The 22,500-nt window shown below is 34.5% G+C and overlaps 1 protein-coding gene across 5 annotated transcripts in view; it reads left to right on the forward strand.

The window, feature by feature from the left end:
• LOC137658561 (otoferlin-like) overlaps positions 1 to 22,500 on the forward strand; it is a 212,666-nt gene that overhangs the window by 19,992 nt on the left and 170,174 nt on the right. For all 5 annotated transcript variants that reach the window (XM_068393449.1, XM_068393452.1, XM_068393450.1 and 2 more), the window contains exons 4-5: positions 10,360 to 10,444; positions 13,729 to 13,885. In XM_068393449.1, coding sequence (XP_068249550.1) covers positions 10,360 to 10,444; positions 13,729 to 13,885 — 242 coding nt within the window. The remainder of the gene's footprint in view (positions 1 to 10,359; positions 10,445 to 13,728; positions 13,886 to 22,500) is intronic.

Raw genomic sequence — 22,500 nt, forward strand, 5'->3', positions numbered from 1 at the left:
GATTATTATGATACAAATTTCAAACTAAGGATCATATTCTCTCTCTCTCTCTCTCTCTCTCTCTCTCTCTCTCTCTCTCTCTCTCTCTCTCTCTCGTTACTGCTTCGTTTTTTTTCCAACGATTTATTTTTTACTTTTCCCTTGCATGTCTTCATTTTCATTCATACTTTTCCTTTTTATTTCATAATTTTTCTTTTTCAATTTTCACTTTGCTCATGTACCTGATATTGTTTGCTTCTTCTTTAGTCCCCCCCCCCCCCCTAAAAAAAATTATCTTGTTTACATAATTATTACGATATCCGAAATGTTATCATCATCATCATCATCATTATCATCATCATCATCATGATCATCTCCCACGCCTATTGACGCAAAGGTCCTCGGTTAGATTTTACCAGTCGTCTACCTTGAGCTTTTATTTCAGTACTTCATCATTCACCAAAATGTTATACACCGAGAGAATAGCATTGCAATGTATAAAAAGTTACTGCAATGTACAGAGTTCCCTTTTATGCCTCTATAATTCCTCTCTTTGCACAACGATGATTTCCCTTCGTAACGCGAGAGGAGAATAATTAGTTTGACGAACAATTAACGAAGGGGTAATCCAGTGTTTTCCAATGAATTTTGATGTACCGTTCTTCAGGGACCAGAGATGGAACTATTAGCAATTTAAATAGGAGTTCTCTCTCTCTCTCTCTCTCTCTCTCTCTCTCTCTCTCTCTCTCTCTCTCTCTCTCTCTCTCTCTCTCTCTCTCTCCGGTAAGGAATATTTTTTTATATTATTATTTTTTTCATTTGAATTCAATGTGTAGTTATCGAAAATGTATTGAATTGTATGTGCATTAATTTCTATGAATTTATTAATACAAAAGAGTGAAAATATTCCACATTATCACAATGAAATAGATTCACACGTTATGATTGTGAAGTTTCCATTTAATTCTTTTTCAACCGGATGTATTTAACTTCCAAAACTGAATGGGGCAAGCCAACCCTTGTCCGTTTTGAAAATCTGTCAAAAGTTGGTGATGTATTTTTGTTTGGACTTCTCATTTTTATTTTTATTTTATCCTATACCATAGAAGATCGATTTAAAGGTTTAAAGATTTAAAGGCCGCTCATGAATGGCAGAGAAATAAAGGAGGCAAGGAAAATCAATAGAATTTTAGAGGATTGATCACTCAGGGGGTTAACTGCTGCGCTGTCATTGTTCAGTTACTACTTTCCACTTGCTAAAGGTAGAAGAGACTCTTTAGCTATGGTAAGCCACTCTTCTAGGAGAAGGATATTCCAAAATCAATCCATTGTTCTTAAGTCATGGGTAGTGTCATAGCCTCTGTACCATGGTCTTCCACTATCTTGGGTTAGAGTTCTCTTGATCGACGGTGCACTCAGGCCCACTGTTTTGTTTCCTTATATCCTTTCCTCGCTGAGCTATTTTTCCCTGTTGGAGCCCTTGGGCTTATAACATACTACTTTTCCAACTAGGCTCATAGGTTAGCTAGTAATGGCAACAACAATAATAATAGTGTATTGTTGAAGCGGTTCACAGAGATATCACTGATTTACTTCCTAACAGGCTACTTCAGAAATCCTTGTGTGTCCTCATCAGAGACACCGACAGCCAGAATAACGATTCTATTCAACTACATCTCAAGCCGTTCTTGGTGCCATGTTATTAAATTTAATCATTGGTGCGTGATCGAACTTGATAATTAAAGGCCATGGTGTTCGTAAACAAGGTTGATTTGAATCCGTGTTCCCCTACCTTGTCTTGCTTGTAAATGGGACCATGGTAAAAGCATTCATGTCCTATTGATAAGATCTGGAACAGTTTTCCGAATGTAGTCTCGGTAAATATTAATATTCCAGGATTGGTTTTTCTTATCTATTATCAACAGATATTAATTTTATATTCATGGGAAAGTAAAATAATAAATTTTAAGCGTAGATATTTATGAATTAAATGGGATTTTTCGTATGACGTGAACGAGTTAACTTCTTGAAAGTAGATGTTATTTTTAAAAAAATCCTCTTAAAGACAGATTTTTCTTAGGATATTTTATTCCTTCTAGTAATTATATTGTTCATTATACATAAACAAGTGCTCAATAAGGTAATTATAAAACTAGATTATCCTCAGGATATTTTATTCCTTCTAGTAATTATATTGTTCATTATACATAAACAAGTGCTCAATAAGGTAATTATAAAACTAGATTATCCTCAGGATATTTTATTCCTTCTAGTAATTATATTATTCATTATACATAAACAAGTGCTCAATAAGGTAATTATAAAACTAGATTATCCTCAGGATATTTTATTCCTTCTAGTAATTATATTGTTCATTATACATAAACAAGTGCTCAATAAGGTAATTATAAAACTAGATTATCCTCAGGATATTTTATTCCTTCTAGTAATTATATTATTCATTATACATAAACAAGTGCTCAATAAGGTAATTATAAAACGAGATTATCCTCGGGATATTCTATTCCTTCTAATAATTATATTATTATTATTATTATTATTATTATTATTATTATTATTATTATTATTATTAGTTCTAGCTAAGCTACAACCCTAGTTGGAAAAGCAAGATGCTGTAAGCCCAAGGGCTCCAACAGGGAAGGATAGCTCAGCGAGGAAAGGAAATAAGGAAATAAATAAATGATATAAGAAGTAATGAAAAATTAAAATAAAATATTTTTAAAAAATTAACAACATTAAAACAGATATCTGATATATAAACTATAAAAGGACTTATGTAAGACTGTTCAACATAAAAACATTTGATGCGAGTTTTAACTTTTGAAGTTCTACCGATTCAACTACCCGATTAGGAAGATCATTCCACAACTTGGTCACAGCTGGAATAAAACTTCTAGAATACTGTGTAGTATTGAGCCTCATGATTGAGAAGGCCTGACAATTAGAATGAACTGCATACCTAGTATTACGAACAGGATGGAACTGTCTGGGAAGATCTGAATTACATATTACTTGTAAAAATGCTTAATTTATTCCTTTAAGTAATTATAATATTTATTACACGTAAAAAATACCCAATAAGGTCATTATAGAACGAGATTTTCCTTGGGATATTTAATCTTTTAAGTAATTATATTATTTATTATAAATAAAAATTGCCCGGAAAGGTAGTCATAAATCCAAAATATGCTTGCAATATTGTATTCCTAGTAATTATATTATTTACATTTTATTTTCCTGCAACTTCTATCTATTAATTACGCAAAAGACCTTCAATCTACGTAAAAGCGAACTCATTTGGACCGACGTTTTTGTGCAAGTTAATTAGGACAAGGAAGTTAATCTCCATTCTGTGTGACTTGATTGGGGCAGTTGTTAAATTAACCTTTATAATTAACATGATAGATTTTTATGTCATCCACCTATTGTCATTATAATGCACGTCCGAGAACAAATACATTTTTAGAGTAATGACTTTAATTTACTAATCTTTGAAATATATTTTCCAATTTATGAACTATTTTTAACTTATGAAAATTTTGATAATTTTTCTAACTTATGTTTTTTTTTTTTTTTTAATTTAATATTTTTTAAATATAATTTCCCTGTTATGGGCTATTTTTAGCTAAGCACATTTTTGTACTTATTTTTTTTAAGGCCGATTAAAGAGAGTTCTTGTGGCAAAATTATATTCGACCATCTTGATCAAGTATTTATTATGACCTTTGCTATTGCAACGCCATTATAATTAAAATCCACCTGTTAGCATAGACTTGAAGGCCATTTAATTTGACTGAAAAAAGGAGTGATTAAATAGGACTCAACAGATAACGTCAGTAACTCCACTTAAATTGCATTTGGGTTATGTTAGCCTATTAGAAACGTCCTTGTTATGGACTGGGGTTCGAGACCCACTCAAGCTCTAGAGAATCTTGTAGTGTCTGCAACCTCACCATCCTTGTGAGCTAAACATAGTGAGGTTTTGGGGCCTGTATAGGTCTACTTGCTGAGTGATCAGTAGCCATTGCCTGGCCTTCCCTGGTCCTAGCTTGGGGGAAAGAGTGGCCTTAGTCGTTGATCATGTGTATATATGGTCATTCTCTAGGGCATTGCCTGCCATGGCATTGTCATTCTCTCTTGCCTTTGTCATTCATTAGTTACCTTTAAACCCAATCCCTTTTAAAATGCTTTAAGCCTTCAATTCCACTGGAATTGTATAAGCCATCAATTCCACTGGAATTGTATAAGCCATCAATTCCACTGGAATTGTATAAACCATCAATTCCACTGGAGTTGTATAAGCCATCAATTCCACTGGAATTGGATAAGCCATCAATTCCACTGGAATTGTATAAGCCATTAATTCCACTGGAATTGTATAAGCCATCAATTCCATTGGAATAATTTAACCATCAATTCCACTGAAATTGTATAAACCATCAATTTCAATGGAATTGGTTAACAATCAATTCCATTAGAATGATTTAACTACCAATTCCACTGGAATCGTATAAACCATCAATTCCACTGAAATTGCTTGACCATCACTTCCACGGGAATTGTTTAACCATCAATTCCACTGTAATCGTTTAATCATCAGTTCCACTGGAATTGTGTAAACCATCAATTCCATCTTAAAATGTATCAATTCACAAGTTCCCATCTAAAGATATCCTTTTATCAATTCCCCTTGAAATGTAATGATTTGTCAATTTCCCGTAACATGCGTTAATTCATCGATTCCCTTCAACAGGAATTGAATCATCAATCCCTTAAATGCATTAGTTAATTTGTTCTTTCTTAAAATACATTAATTCATTAACTCACTTTGAAATTATTCAAGTCATGAATTCTTCCCTAAAATGTATTAATTTGTTTTCTTAAAATTGTGTAATTCTTAAATTCCCCTTTAAATTATAATAATTCATCAATTCTCCCTTAAAGTGCATTATTTCATCAATTCCCCGTAAAGTACATTTTTCATCAATTCCTATAAAGTGGTTTATTTCGTCAATTCCCCATGAAGTGCATTATTTCTTCAATTCCGCCTTAAGACGCTTCCCCCATAGCAGAATTTAGGGTTTCATTAAGTATCTATTGCTTAGTATTCCTCCCGAACGCAATTTCTCTCAGCACAAGAAGCATTACTTTTAATGCTTTCCAGTCCGCTAGTTGCTCCTGGAATACGTTACTTTAAAAACACGAAGTTGCTTAATGAACATTTGCCGTGACGGTTGCACGAACTGGTTTTGTTTATTCCCAATATTGGTTTGTACATTTGCATTCATTAATTCCGGTACACTGACGTCTGTCTAGGTTACCCTGAAGTGTACCAGAATTAATGAAACCAACTGTACGTACACTGGATCGAGAAAGTATGTGCACAATTTGTGTGAAACATTTTGGACCACAGCACGAAAGACATTGAAATATTAAGGTCCATAGAAGAACTACTGTATTATCTATATTTACAGATTTAGTAGATTTGAGAACAAAGCCCCCAGAAGGATATATACTGGGAGTTAAATGGCAGGACAAGATTAGAAAATAAACTATAAGAGAGATATCTCGAGCGCCATATGTGGATAAGATCATTATGAGTGGTAGAATGAAATGGTTTGGACATGCTCTTCGCACTCCCCATTCCCCGAGAAAGATTAGTTCACCAAACGTTTAGCTGGGCTCCACAAGGCACTAGAAGAGTTGGAACACCCAGACCTACATGGCTGAGGACTATGAACCGTGAAGTAGGAGAAGACGAATGGAGAAGTATTGAACTCAAGATAGAAATGACTGGTGAAATCTAACCGAGGCCCTTTGCGTCAATAGGCGTAGGAGGAAATTATGTTGATATGTTTGTACATTGGTAAAGAAATAAGAACTGCATAAAATTTACCCTGACATTATCTTCGAAGGTTCATCAGAGTTTACTACTCCCAATTGTTTGAATCTGAAAACAAGAACCTCGTGAGTAACACGGTCAAAGGCAGCATTAAAAATAAGGGCAATCATACTAACTAACTGACCAGGACTTAGTGGGGTTTATACGGTCGAACGGTTTGTCGAATATGTTCTTCGAATGGTTCGAAGAAAGTCTCTATTGACTTTTGTGGGCGGAGCTTCATTGTCCACAAACCTTATGCATTTGTGGCTGACTCCACCTCTTCGAACAGTTTCACAAGCAGGTTCGAGAACCAGGTTAGACGAACCGTTCGACTGTGTAAACCCCGCTTTACACGTTTTGTATTGTTAGTTCGCCTTGTAGTGCCTTTTATCATCATGACTTCAGAACCACTCGACCAAGCACGGTCAAGATACACGTGTATCTGGACCGTGGGATCAAACATCACCCAGTTAAATTGTCATAGTGATCAAGATTATAAGATAATTTAAGGAGACTTCAGTTTAGCGGAGATATACGATGAAATAGTATATTTAAAGATAATTATATGTAGAATGCAGAGTTCCAAAACCTTGTGTCGACTTGGTGAAGACCTGATAGTAACATTATCGACGTGATCATACCACGTTAAGAACTTTCTATCAACGTGCCAAACCTTGTCAAAACTCTTGACTTGGTAATACCAGTTAAGAACCTCAAATCAATTATCTATTTGTGTAGATGTCTACGTTAAGAAGCACACCCTTAGGCGAAAGTTTTCTTCGATTATTGAGGGTAATTAGAGGGGCACTCAGTAGAGCGCCGACCTCCGCTGCAACAGCTTATTTCTCGAACTTGACCGTGACCTTTGACCTTAACATGTAATTGGCGTGGATTTTCATACACTCAAATATGAACCCAGTTTCAAGTCTCTGTCACAACGATGTTCAAACTTATGACTAATTACGTGAATATGACATTTTGCTTGACCGTGACCTTGACCTTTGACGTTGACCTTCCAAAATATAATGATTTCCAGCTTTTTACATAATAGTTAATCTGTGCTAGTTTCATTACTCTACGATTTAAATTGTGGTCAGGAAGCTGTTCAACAAACACACTCGCACACTAAAACACAAACGGGGGCGAAAAACATAACCTCCTTCCAACTTCGTTTGCGGAGGTAATAAGTATTAAGTACGGAAACCTGGAGTTAGGTTCAGTATATAAGGAGCCACAGGAGAAAACTTATAAAAGACAGAGACAGAAATAATTTCTCGATTAAGAGGAGGATTGAACCTTGGATTTTAATTAATCTTATATTCTATAGCCTATTCATAAAACCCATTTTAGTTTTTTTGAAATCATAACAAACTCAGTATTAATGGCATGCAGTTAATTTTAATAGTCAGGCCTTCTCCATCATGAGGCTCAATACTACACAGTATTCTAGAAGTTTTATTCCAGCTGTGACCAAGTTGTGGAATGGTCTTCTTAATCGGGTAGCTCGGGTAGATGAATCAGTTGAACTTCAAAACTTCAAACTTTCAGCAAAATGTTTTCATGTTAAACAGGCTGACATAAGTCGTTTTATAGTTTATATATGTAGTATCTGTTTTAATGTTGTTAATGTTTTTAAAATATTTTATTTTCTAATTGTTAATTACTTCTTATATAGTTTATTTATTTCCTTATATCCTTTCCACACTGGGCTATTTTTCCCTGTTGGAACCTTTGGGCTTATAACATCTTTGCTTTTCTAACTAGGGTTGTAGCGGAGCCATTAATAATAATAATAATAATAATAATGATAATAATAATAATAATAATAATAATAATAATAATAATAATAATAATAATAATTCTGTGTCATATCCTGCAAATTTATGCAAGCCTGGATTTGAATATTTATGAATATGGAGAATTTCGTAGGTGTATCCTTGCATGGAAATTCGTCTTTATAGATTATAAAGTCTGAAAGCAATGGAATGCGTCAGTATTAGAATTTGGCAGCTTAAATGGATTTATGGAAAGTGTTTATATCTACGCAGGAATTTCATCATTAATCATGAATTTTCATGTACAGTACTCGGAACTGTATTCTGTTGAGATATCTTTGATTACAAATTTTCACTTCCTTTTTTTTTTTTTAAGTTTTATAGGTTATATATGAAAGATATATTTTAATGCTGTTACTGTTCTTAAAATATTTTATTTTAATTGTACATTACTTTTCTTTTAGTTAATTTTTTCCTTATTTCCTTTCACCACTGGGCTATTTTTCCCTGCAGGGGCCCATGATCTTATAGCATCCCACTTTTCCAGCTAGGGTTGTAGCTTAGCATGTAATAATAATAATAATAATAATAATAATAATAATAATTTGCTTTCAAGTATATAATGATAATAATAGTAATAAAAATAATTTGCTTTCATGATATAATAATAATAATAATAATAATAATAATAATAATAATAATAATAATAATTTGCTTTGAAATGGACCATGCATGGTATTATGTAAACAGAAAGGAAAAAGTTATTCGACCGATGTCTGCATTTTCAAGTGGAATGAAACAATGTTGACGATAAAAATAAACTACTGGCATTATAATTTCAATTCTTTGGTGTAAAGACTCTTGTGATAGAATGAAATGACCCTGAGGAAAGGGCACGTGTACGAACCTTTAATAAGAGAAAATATTTCCAGTAACTATTGTTTCAAAGTAAATGTATTCTTCAACCAAACATGGAAGTGTTTATATATATATATATATATATATATATATATATATATATATATATATATATATATATATATATATATATATATGTATATATACATACATACATACATACATATATATATATATATATATATATATATATACTGTATATATATCCCTAAAATATAATTCCAATCAATTACGTAAATTTTTCTTGTCAATTTTTCAATGAACTAGACGTAAATGGAAGTTTTTTTACTCGATATTATGCTATATGAATTTTTTCAAGGTTTGTCAAATATAATAAAAAATATTTCAGCACAAAATTACAAAACGACGTAATTCAATAACTCTTACAGTATTTTTCTTATAGTTTTCTTTCAGTGCAACAAGACAAAAAAAAATTCTCTTATTCCCTGACCTTTTTTCTTCCAGCTTTATCGCCAAATCCCTTGAAGACGACGGCACCGGAAAAAAAATCCTTTTCTGTTCCTCAAACCTTTTGCCTCAATTTCAGGTCCTGCATTCAAGGAAGTTCTTCTCCAAAGGGGAAACTATTGGCTGGTTCAGGATGGACATCGCCACTCTGTTCCGAGCTCCTGGTACACAAATGTGGACATAAATACTTTTTCATATATTTATTGCTATTTTGCATTTTAAAGGGTTTTTTTCAAATCTTCGTCATTTTTTTTCTTTCAAGTATTTTGAAGCACTTGAGTATGTAGAGCACTTTACGACACCGTTTAACAACAATTTAGCTTATTTTATCATTGACGATGACGATGGTCTCTACGATGAGAAATTACTTTTAATCTGAAAATGGCGTCGATTTCTCTCATTTGATCTAAACTCTTCCTTCTTTTTTTCACATCGATTTAAAGATCAATGTGCTCTTAAATATAACTGAATCAAACAATAAAAGATTATGAAAATTTTCTATATAGATTTTGCTATCAGTTTTTCCCTTAATAGTTAATCTTTAAAGAGATTTATTGCCGAAGCAGAATTTGGATTCAAATAATATATTTTTTATTATCCTCTTGGAATCTAGATAAAAACAAAAAATAATTAAAATCTGTATCTCCCTCCAATCTTGTCAAATTTCAAAGCACTTTTTTTTCGCATGTGAAGTTATCCTCATAATCTTTTTCAGGGAAATATATTCCACTGCTTAGAAGGAAAGAAAAGGCCAGTTATTCGTCAGTGATTAAAATTAATCATCATTAAGACACAGTCAAACGTAATTAATACAGAACTGAAATAACTTAGTCTTTTATTGATAAAAGAAATTATTGATAAACATGGTAATTCAGTTTACAAATTCGACATCTTAATCACTGCATAATATTACAAGGAATAGTGACACTGCATTTTTCACTTAGTGCACTTCGTTGTAATATAATCACAAGAATACTGGTCATTTCAGGCATTCTTTAATGAGAGCACCCCTTGCGTGCACATGTTGGTAGCATCATTCCAGTAAATATATCTAGTCCCCCAGATACACCTGTGAATGCAATGGCGGAAGAAAGGAGTTAGAACAGTAATTCACTCATATAACTATTCCAAATAGTTTGAGGCATGATTTTTTTTATTACTACCAATTGAGATATGTTCTCTTTATATTATTCTTATCCTCCTTCTTCTTCTTCACTCTTTGGCTTGTCCTGTTGACCTTGTATGGCTCCTCTTCAACCTACGGTCTTAACACATCACTGCCACCCCTGCACTTTCTCTCATCTAACACCTAAGGTGCTTCAAAGTCGCAACATTCTTCGTTCCAATAAAGTCCTGGGAAGCTTCAAGTTGGATGTGGCGACTGTATGGTCCCAGCCTGGTAAGTTATTATTATTATTATTAAATTTTCATTTACTTAACCCTCTCACGGACGAGTTTTACTTTTGCGAGTAGTGAATATCCGGAGAAAATGCGAAGATTTTACCGATTCAAGTAGGATTTGAACCCACTTGTTAGGTTACAGTAACCTATAATTCCACGATTAAGGCACTGTGGTTTAAGAAAACCTCACTTTAACTTAACTTGTGGTTTTTATAACATTTTGAGAAGGAAAAGTTCCCTGAAAATTTCCAGATTGAGTTTAATATAGGGAAACACGTGCATATTCCCTTCAAAAAATTTTACGATAGAGAATTCCATATATCTTCTGGGGTTATTATCATTATTATTCAGCTAGGTCTCTTTGTGGTGGTTATTTACACACTATATTCTGTAATAGTATGTTAATCTCTTGGCCACATTTAAAGGTTAGTAGCCTGCTAAGATATTATACAAGTATGATGTACGTAAAGATGTTGTAGCCGGGTTTTTATTAAAACATCCATCACGATAAATCGGTTTCAAACAGTCAAAGTCAAATGTACCACATTTTAACTTATTAAATGATAGCTGTCCTAATTGATATTGACAAAGGTACTTTATGTAGAAGCAAAGTTCAATGACGATATTCACAGAAATCCAATGTAAAGGCAGAAGAGATTGGAAATGAAGATTTGTGGAAGTTGCTATGTGCAGATGATTTGGTGATTACCAGTGAAAAGGATGAAGACATACAGAGAAGGGTTGAAGAGTGGTAGGAGACTTTGGAAAGGGGTGGCTTGAGGGTAATTGTGAATTAGCCTGAGTATGGTGAGCAGTAAGGAAAGTACGGACATGATAGCCATGCAAGAATGTAGAGGCTCGATTATAAAACAGGTGGAACAATTCAGATACTTAGGGTATACTATAAGTCAGGCGGGAGAATGTGAGGCTAAAGTTGAGAATGGAATATAAGTAGCAATGGTGAAGTGGAGGGAGGTAGTGGGAGTGCCAATGAAGCTAAAAGTCAGGATATATAGCACAGTAAGAATACCAGTGTTATTGTAGGGATCAGAAACGTGGGCTCTAAGATGAAAAGAGGAAGGAAAGCTTGTGAAAACATACAGTATATGAGAATACTGAGGTGGGTTATGGGAATGTCAATGCCTGAAAGATTGGAAAATGGGGAAATAAGAAGAATAGTAGGCATAGTAAAGATTACGGAGGTGATGAGTTTCATGCTTGAGATGGTGTGGGCACGTGTTGCGGATGAAGGGTGGGGTGGGATTGGGAGGAACCTGTTAGCATGAGAAGCTCGAGAGGAAAACAGAGAATTAGATGGCGAGATAAGGTGAAGGATGATATGGAAAGAAGAGGTTTAGTGGAAGAGCATGCCTTTGATAGAATGCATTGAAAAGGGAACATCAGGCAATCGACCTCTTAATGTAGGGATAATCATAGAAAAGAAGAAAATTAATGTGTTATATGTTTTACACGGTTCGTTGCGGTAATTTGAATACTTAAAGTAATGTTTGAAGGAAATGCTATGCTTTTATCACTTATCATTTGGTTCAAGCTATTAAATTTTATCAAATCATTTATGTTTGTGCTACAAGAGTTTATTATCACCTGTGTAGTGGACTTTGGAGTACCCTACCCATACGTTGCATGTTAATCAGCTTTATATTGCAAAAACGAGCAATCCAAGGTTTGTATACAGTTATGTAAATAAGCATTATATTTGCAAGTTTAGACATCTAAAACTTCCAATAGAAATGTATAAAGCCCTGTCTACACGATCAAGCATTCTCAATGGGGGCAACCCGTGATACCAGACCACAATAGGTAGTGAGAATGAGGTTGATGACGTCAGAAGCGGGAAAACCACAGGTAGGGATATGGCAACAACAGTGTTGACAGTGTTGCCAGATCCATGCCTGTGGTTTTTCTACTTCTGAAGTCTTTAACCCTCATTCTCACTACCTATTGTAACAGTTCTGCCAGTATCCGGCCTGTGGTTTTCCTGTTTCTGACATCATTAACCCTCATTCTCACTACATATTATGGTCTGGTATTACGGTTTGCCCGTCGAGCATGCTCGATCGTTTGGACAATGCTTAAGTTTCAGAACTGCAAATTAGCTCTCAATAACTTTGACAGTAGGAAACCAAATATTTTTGCCACATTTTCTGAGTTTTCTGTAGCGAAACATTCACTATAGTGTCATAGTTTTAAGTGGAACGATGAGTAAATGGTTAGACATCCACACTTTCTTGCTTGTGTTCTAAGTCTAAAATTCTCCATACTGCTTCATCTGAGTTCTAAAAAAATATTGTCAGTAATGAGTAAGTGGATATTTCATCAAAATCAGATAGGTTAGATTAGTTTCTTAGAGGCTATCAAGCACCTCCTCTGCTATCTCTCCTTGCCCTAACGGTTTAGTTACTCAGTGCGCAGTTAGGGTGCATTTGCTCAGAGCCAAGTGTACCAGAAATTCCTGTGTCCTACTGTACATTATAACTAGGCGTCAGTGGTGTACAGTAGTTAAATTCTTAAATTACAGTGATCACTTCACGAAAACTAAAATTCATAATAGGAAATCAGTAAATAGAGCTGTCAAAATCATATCTTTTATTAGCAGTTAACATGAAATCCACTTTGTTATAGTAAATAAGATAGATAAAAACTTGATCATTATATTATATCATAATAGCAAGTATATTTAAAGCTGAGAGATAACGTAAATCATAACTTCCTTTGATGATAAATATATCATTTGCCTTTAATCTTGCAATGACAGGAAGCTGTTTGGATGGTTGTTTGAGAACTTGAGATCAACCATTTAACTCAGTTCCTCAGAATATATGAAAATACTCAAAGGGGTGTAGTCACTACTGATAGAGCACATCCCAAAGCAGTTAGATTTTTTCAGTGTATAAAATGTCCTGACTTTATTTTTTAAAGGATTTTCCTACTTTAACCGCTCTCAGTTCAGACTAGAGTGCGGAAGCTTTTCAAAACAGTCTTTTCCTCTTTTAACCACATTCAGACCAAAGCTATTATATTTTTGCAAAGTCGGTAACATGTCCTATCTTTTTTAAAGTTTTCTTTTGCTTTAACCACAGTCAGTTCAGACTACTGATGTAGCTTTTCAAAACAGTCTTTTCCTGTTTTAACCACAGTCAGTTCAAGCTAGTGTATGAAGCTTTTCAAAACAGTCTTTTTTTCTGTTTTAACCACAGTCAGTTCAGAACTTCAGAATAGAATGCTACTATAGATGCCCCACTTCTACTCTACCACCAACAGAACACCAATTCTATCACAAGTGGGCTCTTCTGACCGACCCAGACGACATCACTGGTGGACCCAAAGGCTACCTCAAGTGTGACATCTGCGTGGTGGGCAAAGGTGACGCCATCAAGGCTCCACTTCGGAATGATAAAGATGAGGACGACATTGAAGGGTGAGTTATGCCACTGTAATCAATTTCTCCTGGTTGTTAGGTCGTGTTCAGCTTAGCATATTTAGTCTTAGGCTTTTCTCGCGATTTCTTCTTTAGTGAAATCTTTTTTTGTCAGTGGTTTTTATCGAATGGTTTCATTATACCGGTTTTCAATTGTTTGTTTTAGTCGTTGTTAGTGGATGATTTGTATCAATAGTTCACATTTAATAACACAGTATGTCACGACTTCATCATCCAGTGTCACTCATTTTCCTCCTAGAGTCAGTTGATGTTACTGTTTATTCCCGTTTTGTAAATAGTAACTTATTTTTTTATTGTTTACAAAGTTATGCACTTTTACCATTTTTAAGCCTTTGTAACTTTGATAAATAGAGAGGCAATTCTCTCATGTCGGTGATCAGGAATCATTAGATGAAAATAAATTAAAATTGTCTAGGACCAAACCTGTCGATGTAAGGGTACTGTAAGCGGGCTTAAGAGACTAAAATAGGAACAAAACATTTTGGGAGTTCAAAACTCACCAGAAGGGTTCTCTATTTTCCATATTAGTGTAGCTTCATATAGATTTGGTGTAATACAAAAAAAAAAAATGCTCTTTCGTCAATATTAGTAAACAGACAAGATGTCCTATATGAATATATGAATGGGCCCAGTACACAACCATCTTTCAATCATATGCCAGAAGGACATTTTATTTTATTTTTGACACAATTTTTAAGATCAATTTTTTATTCCTTGCATCGTCCCGATATGGCTGGATTGAATCGCATGTGAGGTAATCCTCAAGACAAGAGACGCCTCTCCATTTAAAACTTTTTTTGATATATAAAAAGATATTGGGACTATCTGTTTAATCAAGAACTTTATTCTGTATAAAAGATGCCATTGTCTGTGACAGATCGAAGAGAGCAGAATGTTTCGTAGTGCTTAAGCTGGTGATATGAATTGCCTTACCCACGGCTTAGGTATTTTACCTAGAGTCCTAGACCGTTTGGGGTTAGGTCTATTACCTAGACCTTGGCCTTACCGTGAAGGGTAAGATGTGTGGTAGCTTTGTTGTAGTTTATGTAAGGAACACTTTGCATATCAATAGCTAAGGTTAATAATTTTATCTTTGTTTGCAATCAGTAGGATCTAACAGACAATATCTCCTCAGTGTAGTTCCTAAGGATATGTATAGTACCATTTTATGTAGACTTTTTATACAAATGAGGTTTCTATTGGGTAAGTACATATCAACCTCAAAGCAGAATGTCATAAGTATAGTTCAAAAGGTTAAAACAAGCAGTTACCTTAGAATAAACTTAGATCAATTCATTAAACAACAAGAAGTGAATGAACAAGACACAATGATCCAGAATTAGTGTTCTCCAGAGAGTAGAGTTCTGGAGGTGTAGGATGTAGCTTTATTCTTGTAGCTCTGGCCTTAGGCTCTAACAAAGGGACTTGCTGGTGGATGTTAATTATCTGTTAACTTCAGAAAAAGTTATTTATTTCATTTTACTTTTGAAGATAAATGAGTTTTGCTTGTTTAAATATTATTGACTTCCTAAAAAGATATTTTTTACATTGTACATTATAAAGTGAATGATGATTCAACTAAATATATTACGAATAAAAATCTCAAGTGGAAGATCAGGTTATGTAAATTTTGACTTAAACACATAACATCCGGAGCAAACCCCTAAGAACTGCTTGGCATAGTCTTAGTGTTGTTGTTAGGTAGTATCCTAAATAAAAAAGAAATGCTAAATTAGTTATGAACGTTTTTTAATTATTTTGATAAAATTTTGCAGTATATATAAGTAACTATTACAGGTTTGCTTTTGAAGCCTATTATAGAGACAACTCTTTTAGTATTTAATACTAGATTGTATTTTGTCCAATTGTTCATGTAGACAGTGATAACAAATTTCGAAATATCCAAGGTTTTTTAATATAAATTTCTATTTCATTACAAATTAACTCATTCCATAAAGTTGTACCTTGATATGAAGATAATCTTCTAAGTTAACGTAAGGAGTTGTCTGCAAGTCAACGGAGATTGTTAACAATTGTTTGAGCTAAGTTGTTAAGTATTTGACCTTCTTTAAATCTTTTATTATCGTAAATTTCAAATGAAAAGAAAATTTCAAGAGATATTTGGGTACAGTAAGCGTCAGTTGCCAGATACAAAACTCTTTAACGTAATGAACCTAGCATTGCATGGCTTGCCATATGTTTCATAGGTAAATTCCTCTTAAGTGCTCATCCTCGAATCTTCGAATTAAAAACGTAAGATGGCGTAAGTTGTAAGTTGTATGAATGGGAATATGTATGTATTTGGTAAACACTTATAAATAGTATTAGGTAGTGGATTGGCCAGTTCACCAGCCGCCCATTGAGATAATACTGCTAGAGAGTTATTGGGTCCTTTGACTGGCCGGATAGCACTACATTGGATCCCTCTCTATGGTTACGGCTCATTTTGTTTTTGTCTACACATACACCGAATAGTCTGGCCTATTCTTACCACATTCTCCTCTGGCATCTTACACCGGACAAGACTGAGATTACCAAACAATTCTTCTTCGCTCAAAGGGTTAACTACTGCACTGTAATTGTTCAGTGACTACTTTCATCTTTGTAAGGGTAGAAGAGAGACTTTAGCTATGGTAAGCAGCTCTTCTAGGAGAAGGACACTCCAAAATCAAACCATTGTCTTCTGGTCTTAGGTTGTGCCGTAGCCTCTCTACCATGGTCTTCCACTGTCTTAGATTAGAGTTCTCTTGTTTGGGGGTACACCTGCCCTTAAAAACAAATAAAGCTTGGCTTTAGATATCTAAATCTCTTGTAATTGTATGATGGGTCTTAAGCTGTATTATGAGATTGGATTTTGGTTATCTTTCCAAGTCGTAGCCGTATGTCGCACGAAACTTAAAGGATTTAAGAAGCCCTCAGGGCAGGTTCATCAAGTTGGATAAATGGGCTAAAGGAGATAAACTCCTTATACATGAAATACAACATTATCATGAAATATTAATAAGAATTATAACAAGAATCCAACATATCCATTCAATCAGTTATTAACAAATATAACAGGTTACAGAAAAGGTAGAGTAAGCGACATCTGAGAGACTATAGGAATTGGGGTTACTGGAGGGATAAGAGGAGGGTCAAGAAGGGGGTGAGGGGGACGGGTGAGTGTAGGTATTTGAATGGCTTTAACTACAGCACTCACCCGATTCACCTGGCTTAAGCTTTACCATTACAAGAGTAAACACCTTAATTAACGAGATTTGAAAATGCATCATAGTATCAAAAATAAGAGGGATGTCTATAGAGTGCTGTGTCAAAGTATCATTCTGATCAAGTAATTAGTATGGGAGATATTAAAGAAAAACAAACTATTTTTTGCCAGAATGGCATAGTATATTTTTATGGGCACCAAATTCAAGTTTAGTAGTTTGAAAATTAAAGGATATATTCTATTACTGATTAGTTGATAAATCGTTTCATTGATTGAGCTATCGATTTATTGGTGTGTTGTGGGATTATGTGAGAGAGAGAGAGAGAGAGAGAGAGAGAGAGAGAGAGAGAGAGAGAGAGAGAGAGAGAGAGAGAGAGAGAGTAATATGTTTTGCAATCTTTTCCTTTGACATCAATGCCATCTTTAGTGAAAATCAGATTTTATATCATTATTTTTATCTGATTTTATATAATTCATATCTTATATTTCATATCTTGCTCACATATGTATGATCTATTTTCTCATTAGATCCTTATGTGATGCCCTTACAATTTTATACCATCTCAGTCTATTGAAAAACCTTTACTTGAATATTTCTACTTCTCTTTTTATCAGGACGCGTTAACTTTCATAATAAAGAGAACTAACTAAAAAAATGTTTAGCAAATAACGCAAAGTTGTCTTGTTAGTAAGCACCAAATTTGTGAATGTTTCCCAAGAGACAAATGGAGACGCAGGACATAACTTCCAGCCAACTCTCTCTCTCTCTCTCTCTCTCTCTCTCTCTCTCTCTCTCTCTCTCTCTCTCTCTCTCTCTCTCTCTCTCGGGAATCTATTATTGGCATTGTTTTTTCGTTGTTCCCTGTTTAGAGCGGAACTGTTTTTAGAGAAAGACCGAATGCTAACTTTCTTATAAATATATGAAGGAAACTACAATTGAAGTTCATTTTATGATGCTAGTCTTCCTTTTCTAAATGTTTAGAGCTTTTCTCTCTCTCTCTCTCTCTCTCTCTCTCTCTCTCTCTCTCTCTCTCTCTCTGTAAAATATATATATATATATATATATATATATATATATATGTGTGTGTGTGTGTGTGTGTGTGTGTGTGTGTGTGTGTAAGCACAATGGATGTAAAAATGACTCATATATATCTGTACTACTGTATTTACGCTTGTTGATCCAAAAAGGAACTGTCTAAGCTGGTTATACTCTCTCTCTCTCTCTCTCTCTCTCTCTCTCTCTCTCTCTCTCTCTCTCTCTCTCTCTCTCTCTCTCTCTCTGTATAAATGCCTAATATATGTTTGTATGGATTTTTGTTTCTTGGGAAGATTCGAGGAACAAGTGCTTAAAAAAAAAAAAAAAAAAAAAAAAACTTATTCATAGGGGTACCGAGACACAAGGAATTTGGAAATACTTTAAAGGCGAATGGAAGTAAAAAAATTAAGCCACGAGTGATTTGCTTTATTCCTTAGTATTCTTTAGTATTTTTATTAGGGCCTTTGCTTATATTATTAACACTTGGCTTCCTAGTAATAGTTCCGATCACCTACGTTCTCGCAATCGAGAATGGGCTGTTTAGTACCTTTTTTTTAGCTTTCAAAATTCTGCTTTTGGTAATCAAATTTTATACAGCTGATAGGAATTGGGAGTACGCATTCCCAGGAATTGAGAGTATGCATTCCCATAAATCGAGAGTATGCATTCCCAGAAATGGAAATAGTATTCCCATGAATAAGGTGTATGCATTCCCATGAATTGGGAATACGCATTCTCAGGAATTGGGAGTAACTATTTCCAGGAATTTGGAGCATGAATTCCCAGGAATTTGAGAGTTTGCATTCCCAGGAATCGGGAATACACATTCCCATTGGGAGTATACATTCCTATGAATTGGGGTTACACATTTCCTAGCAATGGGGAGTACGCATTCCTAGCAATGGGGAGTATGCATTTCTAGGAATGGGGGGTACGCATTCCTAGGAATGGGGAGTACTCATACCTTGGAATGGAGAGTATGCATTCCTAGGAATGGGGAGTACGCATTCCTAGGAATGGGGAGTACGCATTTCTAGGAATGGGGGGTACTCATACCTAGGAATAGGGAGTACACATTCCTAGGAATGGGGAGTACGCATTCCTAGGAATGGGGAGTACACATTCCTTGGAATGGGGAGTATTTATTCCTAGGAATGGGGGTACGCATTCCTAGGAATGGGGGGTACACATTCCTAGGTATGGGGAGTACGCATTCTAGGAATGGGGAGTACGTATTCCTAGGAATGGGGTGTACACATTCCTATGAACTGGGAATGCGCATTCCGAGCCTCCAGTTATCTCAGGATAACAATTTTGTCAGTTTTTCTGTTTATTTATTACAGAATGCAACATATAGCAAGCTTTATAAGAGCACTGTGCTTACTGACTCAATAAAAAAAAAGAAGTTGAACGAATAAATAATCTTAACTTTTGTGAAAGTATGTAGGTGCATGTTTTCCATGTTGGTTTTTTTTAAAAAAAGGACTCAATTTATGATTTGATCAAATGCAATATCGTCACTTTGTTTCTTTTTTGTCTTTTTTTGAAACACTGCAGCGCTGATCCAGAGGGGTAGGTCTGAGTGCGGGGGTTCAACGCCATTCTTCTTCTTCTTCTTCCTCTTGACCTTTTTTTGTACTGGCACGAGGGGTCAATTTCTTCTACTTCTTCTTCTTGACCCTTTTTGTATTGGCACGAGGGGTCAATTTCTCCCTCCGCAATCCCCTCCCTCCTTCAGGGAGGGCAGGAGTTAATCCCTTGCATGCGGATGCCTCCTGCCTTCCCTCTGTTTTTTTTTTTTTTTTTTTTTTCATTCTCTCTTCCTTTTTCCTCTTCCCTCCAAACACCCCCCACACCCCCGCACCTCATGTTGCCTTGCATGTGCAAATTAAGGTTAATGAGACTCTGATGCAATTATACGTGTGATGTAATAGTATTGACCAACATTAATTTCCAGTTGTATCTCGTATGCTTTTGTTTAGGAAGTCATAGAAAATAGTCATAGAAAACAGCAATAGAAAACGGTCTTTGAATTAGGACCATCAAAGGAAGACTTTTAATCGTCCATCAGATACATTTCTTATATTTATATGATGAATTACATGGTAGAATTTATTCCTTTATGTTGTCTTGGAAATTTCATTGCTAGGGCTGTCGTGTTATTATGATTTCTATAATAACAACTAAGTTGTTGGACTGATTTCATAATTTCAACTTGCTTTCATCTCCTAAACATCAAAATTTACCAAATTTTCGGTGGAGGAATTTAGCAACTAATCTTTTTTTTTTTTCAAAGTGAAATACTTTGAAGGAGTTCATTAACGATCGAATTAACTTTTGTTTAGCTTTAAATTTGCTCCTTAATTCAATTTTTTTTTTAAACCTGCCATAATGAAAATCGATTTTAATTTCTTGTTTTCACATAGTATTTTTCAGGTTACATTTTGCTAAATAAACTGTAATATTTTGAAAATAAAGTCTGGTGTTTAAAAAGTTCCAGTGGGAAGGATAATCAATTTTCTGATAGGAGAAAATGAAAGTATTAATGCTAGTGAGCAATACCTTCAGAACAATGTGAGTGGTTGTTTTTAAAGATTGAAGTCATTATGCCATATAGTTTTGAAACTAGGAAACCTATTATTCTTTTAAAAAGAAAGTTAAACTAACCTAAGATACTTCTTAATTGACTTTCAAACTATTTTACTGTACTTTCTTTACAGTTAAATTCACTCACGTGTAATTATTCAGTGTCTCATTAGCTGTTGCTTTAGAATACATATATTTTTCTTATCGACATCTTGCCTTTAGCTTACAATGACTGAAGTGTTTTCCAACCATTCTGTCGTTTGGGCAAGTGGATGGCTGTTTAAGCTACGTGGTCGGTTAATCATTTAAAAAAAAAATAACTAAATCATAAGCTGAACTGAGGGCCAAAAATAAAAAAAAAAGAAGAAAATAAGCTGAACTTAGGGCCATGAAAATTACAAACTGATCTGAGGGCCAAAAAAAAGTTTAAGCTGAACAGAAGGCCAAAAAAATTATAATTTCGACTGAGGCTGCCATAAAGAATTATGAGGTGAACTGAGGGCCAAAAAAAATTATATATAAGCTGAGAAGAGGGTGCTCTAAAAATTATAAGCTGAACTGAGGGCCAAAGAATATTATAAGCTGAACTGAGGTTGCCCTAAAAAAACTATAAGCTGAACTGAGATTTCCCTAAAAATATAAGCTGAACATGATTGCTCTAAAAAAATTATAAGCTGAGCTGAGATTACCCTGAAAATTATAAGCTGAACTGAGATTGTCCTAAAAAATTATAAGCTGAACTGAGATTGTCCTAAAAAATTATAAGCTGAACTGAGATTGTCCTAAAAAATTATAAGCTGAACTGAGATTGTCCTAAAAAAAATTATAAGGTGAACTAGGGGCCAAAATAATGATAAGCTGAACTGAGCCAAAAAATCATAAGCTGAATTGAGGGCCAAAAGAAATTATAAACTGATCTGAGTGCTATAAAATATAAGCTGAACTGAGGGCCAAAAAAATATAAGTTAACTGAGGACCAAAAAAACATACGCTGAACTAAGGACCAAAAAATTCATAAGCAGAATTGAGGGTAAAAAAATTATACGCTGAACTTGGAGCCAAAAAATATAAGCTTAACTGAGGACCAAAAATACTATATGCTGAACCGAGGCTGCCTTAAAAACATTATAAGGTGAACTGAGGTTGCCCTAAAAACATTATAAGCTGAACTGAGATTGCCCTAATAAAATCACATCAATAGATTTCAAGTCCTTATGAACTACTTGACCAGGGAGCTTCAAATTGCCTATTGTTTATGATAATGACCATTTTACTTCCTCCTCCCCTTCCGTGCGTAGTTTGCATGATCACCTCCATATACATGGGGCGCGATTGAGCGCATAAACACGCATACATGTACACTGCATTTACTCAATTCACGCTGAGATCAGTGAAATAGTCATTTGTGAGACCAGTTGAGGATACAGTGATGTTGATAAAGACGAAACTGTAATGTTCTTCACGTTTCTGTTATATAGTTTAGACTTCTTTTTACGTGATATTTCGAATCACCAATGTTTTGAACTGGGTCCATACAAGTGGACCTTGTTATTTTTATTAATATTGGAAGACCTTTGATTTTTTCCCTACTTAGAACCTTTAAATTCTTTCAGGGACTCTGACATGATTTTCTCATAGAAAGACAGACTTGCAGTAGGGCAAGGAATATTTTTAATAGGTTTTTTTGTGTGTCTTGTTATTTCTGCGGAAAAGTGCTAACTATCTGCCTTTAAATCTTCATAAATAAAGAATGTAGCATGAATT

This window comes from Palaemon carinicauda, chromosome 19 (genome assembly GCF_036898095.1).
Source record: "Palaemon carinicauda isolate YSFRI2023 chromosome 19, ASM3689809v2, whole genome shotgun sequence".
NCBI classification, from domain to species: Eukaryota; Metazoa; Arthropoda; class Malacostraca; order Decapoda; family Palaemonidae; genus Palaemon; species Palaemon carinicauda.